Consider the following 6,364-nt stretch of genomic DNA (forward strand, 5'->3'; position numbering starts at 1 on the left):
CCCCTTATCGCCAAAAAAAAAAAAAAAAAAAAAAAAAAAAAGGAGGAAAAAAGAGAAAAAAGAAAAAAAAAAAAAAAAAAAAAAGTCAAGCCAGCATTCCAGGCGGCTGCCAACTCTATCCCTAGTTACACTCTCAAATCTGGCCCAGCCACAAGAAATATCAGAAAGCAGTTAGCAGTTTAGGTCTGGAAATTGATGTCATTTACGATGAGAAATGAACTTCCAAGTCTGGATCTTGTTAGTGGGGTCTCCTTACCCTCCTTAGGTCCCCAGAAATATTCAGACTAAAGCATCACCCCCAGTCCTATATGTACATAAGCACCAGATGGGTGGTAGGACTGAGGCCTCAGACAGATGCTTGTTCCTTCCAGCATTTTCCTCTACAGATCCTTCACCGTGCCTCAGCCCAGCGGTGGCCAGTTTGCAACAAGAAAAGCTCACGAACTTCCCATTCAAGTCCAAACCAACCTTATGCGAGACTTGAACGTTGTCACCAGAGGTGAACTGGCACGGACTTTGCCGGGATATTGCCAGATACTAACAGCTGGTTTGTTATCAGTATCGGCAGTGAGATCAGAAACTTTTAATCAGTATCACAGCGTCAACTAGGAACCAAGCCTCTCCATTGCCCCTGGCTCTCCCACATCCACCTGGCTTCCAGTTCTCAATTTAGAAACAACACTGTTACAAGCCTCTGCCACGAAGAGCCTGTTTCAAAGCACTGTTTCTCAACCTCAGCGCTCCTCACATTTGGGGCCGGATAATTCTTTGTTGTGGGGAAGGCTGGCTGCGTACCGTGAGGTGTTTAGCAACCATCCCCGGCCCCTACCCACTCGATGACAGCAGCACCCTCTCCCCAAGCAGTGACGACCAAAAACCGTCTCTGACATTGCCAAATGTCCCTACGCGGGTGCGTGGGGGTGGGGGGCAGAGGGAAGGGGGGCAGGGTTAGTCACCCCAGCTGAGAAGCAACGATGCAAGCTTCTACCTTCTTAAAAATACCAGGTGCCAACAGACACTCTGGGGTTCTGACAACGTGGGATCTGGATGCTGAGTTTTACGTGCCTGTCTCTCTGGGTATATGCGGTTATCTGTGTTTTGAAAACTAAGAAAAGCAGGTAGCTATCACAAGAATGGCCCAGGAGAGATTCTGTTGTTGTTGTATTGTTGTTGTTTGTTTGTTTTGGTCTAATTATTCTCACTCTTCTCAAATCTTAAAGCAGAGTTTCTCAATCTCAGCACTAGTGACGTCTGGGCCCAGATAATTCTTGGGGGTGGAGGCTGCCCAGTGCGTTACGGGGTGTTGAGCGGCATCCCGAGCCTCCACCCACTAGATACTAATAGGAACCCAAGTTGTGACAACCCAAAATGTCTCCAGATATTGCCAATGTCTCCTGGAGAGTAGAGAGAAATGTCCCCAAGTCTTTTTGTGTAAAAGGGGAGTGCATTTACGCTTAGGCCAGATGGAGACTGGCCGGCTGAAAGCATTATCGCCTGCTCACGCCGTGAGAGCTCAAGAGACATCAGCTGCCTCCTCATACCATTCTCCAGAACACCCTCTTCAACAGCTGACCCTCTTCTGAGGACAAGGGGATGAGAGGGGGGTCACTGAGCGCAGACAAGAAACCCACAGGGAGACGCTGGACTTGTCCTGATAAACAAGAGATGCTGGGGGACTGTGGAAACTATTGCAGAAGGGAATGGAGTGCAGCCAGCATGCTTCTTGAGAGCACGACTCAGCAGAGTTGGATCATGAGGCCAAGACAACCGCTCCCAGAGTAGGACGTGGCCATCGCAATTCTTTGGGGACGGGCCTCACGGAAGGGTGAGATCACAAGTTGATCCACGCCGCGCTTTCCAGGTTTCGACACGCTTCTCACAGATCTGAACGCGGGCCACCTGCTTCCCCCTGAGAGAAGGAGCCCTGGTGGCCGGTCTGAGCGGCCTAGCTAGCTCCTCTGGCACAGTGTGTCTGCTTGGGACCGTCCGGGCCACCAGCATGGGCCCTGACAGCTGGGGGTTGGGAGGAGAGGGCTTCTCCTGCAGGAGGGACTACATCAAGGTCCAGACAGCAGGCAGCCATTCCCAGGTGCTCCGGTCAAGCCCTGGGGGTCCGGCGCCTGTTGGGCAGGGTCTAACCCAGGGCCGGGTCACTTAATTCCATCCTGCTGGGGCAAAGGGCTGTACCCTCAGCAATAATCCCAGAACCCCTCTGGATTCAGTCTCTGTTCCTCCAGGGGTCAGCCATCATCTGGGGTCTGCCCCGAACACCAGGGTCGTGACTTTATCCATCAAGGGACAAAAGGTACCAGCTGTGTGACTGTGGGCTCGTTTCTCTTCCCTCCCACTGGACTTCTCCAAATGGTGGGAAAAGCCTGGTTGGCCAGCGGGGCCCACACAATCCCTAAGACGGTCGCTCGTTCTGTGGATTCTACCCACACAAAGTCCACACCTACGGTTCTGAACCTGGGATGGAGGAACCAGTGGGATTCAAGGAATCTGGGGCTTCCTGGATCTGGATTAATAAACTGAATTTCCCACGTGCCCAGCTTCCCGGAGACTGGCTCTGCAGCTTTCACCAGATTAATGAGCAGTGGGGCCTGGCCCTTCCAAAAAAACCTATCCTTATCGGTCACAGGTAACACACATAAACGACTGGGTTCAGCATTCCACCTCCGGGAATTTATCCTACAAATCCAACCCCACCTGTGACCAGAGACAGTCACCGGCTAGGGGCGCCTGGGTGGCTCCGTCAGTCGGGCGGCCGACTTCGGCTCAGGTCATGATCTCACGGTTCGAGGGTTCAAGCCCCCACATCAGGCTCTGGGCTGACATCTCGGAGCCTGGAGCCTGCTTCGGATTCTGTGTCTCCCTCTCTCTCTCTGTGCCCCTCCCCTGGCTCACGCGCACTCTCTCTCTCTCTCCCTCCTTCAAAAATAAATAAAAACAGGGGCGCCTGGGTGGCTCCGTCTGTTAAGCGGCCGACTTCGGCTCGGGTCATGATCTCGCGGTCCGTGAGTTCGAGCCCCGCGTCGGGCTCTGGGCTGATGGCTCGGAGCCTGGAGCCTGTTTCCGATGCTGTGTCTCCCTCTCTCTCTGCCCCTCCCCCGTTCATGCTCTGTCTCTCTCTGTCTCAAAAATAAATAAACGTTAAAAAAAAAATAAATAAAAACATTAAAAAAAATTTTTTTTAGTAAAAAAAAAAAAAGATAGTCACTGGCTATTCAGATCAGTATTGCTTGTAGAAAACGACTGGAAACAATCTACACGTCCGTCAATAGACGCCTGTATACCATGAGTCCATTAAGAGACCAAGGAAATTCTAGGGCCGTAGTCCTGGGGTAGGGGTAAGGGGGGAGTTCTCCGGGGGCATCTGGTAGCACAGGGAGGTATCTGTGCTGTCAGGATGGGGGGAGGGGGTTCTTCTGGTAGCAAGTGGGTGAGGGCCAGGCTGCCCCCACGGCAGGGAACCATTTGAGATGGAGAATTCCAGCTCTAATGTCATCTCCAAGACCCTGAAGGAAAAGCACACAGGACTCTGTAGACTATGTTACCACCAGGCGTGTGTGTTTTTAAAGGAAAGGCATAAGCGTGTCTTCGGAGGGAGGCATGAACCGTCCGTGACCGTCTTTGGCACCGGGGAAAGGGACTGGACGCCTGAGGGACCAGAGGGGGAAACTGACCTTCCATTCCACCCTCTGGCACAACCTTGTACCGGGCCCATCAAAAGGGGGTTTTGTTTGTTTGTTTTTAAGTGCCACTCCAGACGCGAAGTTTCCCTGCCCCTGGGCTCTCTGGCAAGAGTCCCGTGTCGACAGCCTCAGGAGGGTTTCTTCCCCTTCCTTCTTTCCTCCCTCCTTGACCTTTCAGGGGAGAGGAGGGGAGGCGAAGAGGGGTCCAAGTCCCGGGTCAACCTCTGGGTGCGTTTCTGCCCCTCCTGGGGGTCTGCCCACCCTCCTCGAGGAGACTGGAGCCCACATGGCGGGCTGGGCCTGGGTCACCTCGCTCGCAGCCCCTGTCCCTCCTGGGCTCTGCTCACCGAGCGGGGGGACGCGTGCCAACGTCGCCCCCCTCGGTGCCCGCGGCCCCCTCCCGAGTCGGGGTCGGGCCTGGTCTGACCCCCGAGTCCGGGCGGCCCGGGGCCCGACGCTCACTCCCCGCCTCGGCCTCCGCTTACCTGGCTCGCCTTGTAGAACTGCTTCTTCAGCCCCGCCACCGACATGCTGCCTTCCGTCGTGGGGGCTCCCGCCCGAACCGGAGGGACCGCGCAAGCGACAAGCTCCCGGGCGCCGCCGACACCCCACGCGCCTCAGCGGGCCCCCTCGGCGCCGCCTCCACCGCCCTCTCGCCAGCTCCGCGCCCGCCCCAGCGCCGCCTCAGCCCCTCGCGCGCCCGCGCGGCCAGGATATTACATGGCAACCGCACACTTCCGGTGCCGGCTTGCGCGCGCCCCGGGCCCCGACTGCGCACGCGCGCCCCCTGCCGGCCAGAGAACGCACGCGCACTTCGCCTGCCCTGTGGCGGCCGCCTCCGCCAGCGAGGAGACAGGAGCGAGCCTAGAGAGTCCGTGGAGGCTGCAGCGACCCCTGGGGTCGCGGAGGTAGTCTTAACGTTTAAAGGAAAGGCGCTTAAATCCTTCCGGGGAGGTTGGGAGGCTGAAGGTTTACAAATCTCCAGATACCTGTTTGCTAATCTCGGCTAACCCAGCTCTCCGCGCGGTTAGTCCCTCCCCCACACACCGCCTTCCACCCGGCAACGTGCTCATCCATTCAGTGGCCCAAGTCAGACATCAGCGTGTCACTTCTCCTTTCTATACCCACTGTCCTCCCTGCCCTGACCAGACCATCCCACCAGCCTCCTCTTGGTATGCCCACCTGCAGGCTCCCCTCTAATTTTCCCCCTAAAACACAGACAGAAAGATGCTCTATAACACAATTTCTATCATAGAATGTCTACTGACCTCGGAATACCCTCAACTTCCTAGCATGGCCTACAAAGCTTGCAAATTTTGGCTCTATCAACCCTTCCGACTTCAACTCTCTTTTCTCTTTTTTTTTTTTTTTTATTTTTTTTCAACGTTTATTTATTTTTGGGACAGAGAGAGACAGAGCATGAACGGGGAAGAGGCAGAGAGAGAGGGAGACACAGAATCGGAAACAGGCTCCAGGCTCCGAGCCATCAGCCCAGAGCCTGACGCGGGGCTCGAACTCACGGACCGCGAGATCGTGACCTGGCTGAAGTCGGACGCTTAACCGACTGCGCCACCCAGGCGCTCCGTCAGCTCTCTTTTCTGTAACCCATGATCCCTGTTTCCTGTTGACCTTTGCTAATGTTGTTCCTTTCTTGCGTATTCTCCCCCAACCTTTCCCCCTGATCCTTTGTGTAAAAGAGAAATCTGTTTGGAATGTCACCGTCTTCAGGAAGGAAGTCTTCCCAGATTGATACATGTTACTTGATAGTTTTTACATCAGTTTTTATTGAATTCAATTAATTGGAAGTTACCAATGAATTGGAATGAACAAGTTAATCCAAAAAGAGGAACAAGAAAGTGCTAGAGCTGAAGTGTTTGCGACTTCAGTACCGAAATCTCCGACAGATTTGGGTGCTTTTTCTCCAGCAAAGATTGCTGGAAGCTTCCAATGGCCTCAACAGAGGATACTGCACTAAGAGGATTCTTTCAGAATACATATGCCGCAACCTCCCACCCAAAGGTCCTGATGAGACTGTTGTGCATAGTTTTTAAAAATTTCCCACGTGATTCTGAGAGGCACTCTCAATCGTGATCCACTGGCTTCAACCATTGCCTAATGCCAAAATGTCACGATTCATATGGGGAAACTCGGGCCTTGAGTAAGACATGACTTGCCCAAAGTGATATTCCTAAGTTCCCTCTTTCTCCACATTACTTCCAAACAATTCGGCTTTAATTATCCAATCTACCGAGTGGATAGAATCCCAAAGTTGGACTAAATTTCAGTGTTCTTTCATCACTTCTCAGATTGGAGCTAAAGAAAACCTACTCTAAGGCTCACAGGTTGATAGAAGACCTCTGCTCTGTGGGAGGCTTTTAGCCTACACGATCACACAGTCCAGTCAAATGAAGTTTATGCATTTGCTCAGTGACTCTTCGAGTACTTGCTAGTGTGTCAGCCACTGAGAGGTCCTGGGGATACAGTGATAAGTTATTCCTGCTCTCGTGGAGCTAGTGACAAAGATAATAAATCAAATAATCCGCTAATCAAACATAAGCTGTAATTGCTTCAAGGAAAAAAACTGCTTGTAAGAAACTTCCATCCGCCTTGTAGGGGAAGAAAGGCTGTCCTGAGGTGCCTATCCAAGATCCAAAAGTTAGGAAGAAAACCAG

At 53.1% G+C, this 6,364-nt stretch overlaps 1 protein-coding gene across 1 annotated transcript in view; it reads right to left on the reverse strand.

The window, feature by feature from the left end:
- The window catches only part of SH3GL1 (SH3 domain containing GRB2 like 1, endophilin A2), a 31,667-nt gene extending 27,293 nt beyond the window's left edge, over positions 1–4,374 (reverse strand). The window contains exon 1 of the mRNA XM_040461605.1: positions 4,178–4,374. Coding sequence (XP_040317539.1) covers positions 4,178–4,222 — 45 coding nt within the window. The 5' untranslated portion in view covers positions 4,223–4,374. The remainder of the gene's footprint in view (positions 1–4,177) is intronic.
- Between the last annotated feature and the right edge of the window lie 1,990 nt (positions 4,375–6,364).

Source organism: Herpailurus yagouaroundi, unplaced genomic scaffold (genome assembly GCF_014898765.1).
Source record: "Herpailurus yagouaroundi ecotype Mexico unplaced genomic scaffold, PumYag 295, whole genome shotgun sequence".
NCBI classification, from domain to species: domain Eukaryota; kingdom Metazoa; phylum Chordata; class Mammalia; order Carnivora; family Felidae; genus Herpailurus; species Herpailurus yagouaroundi.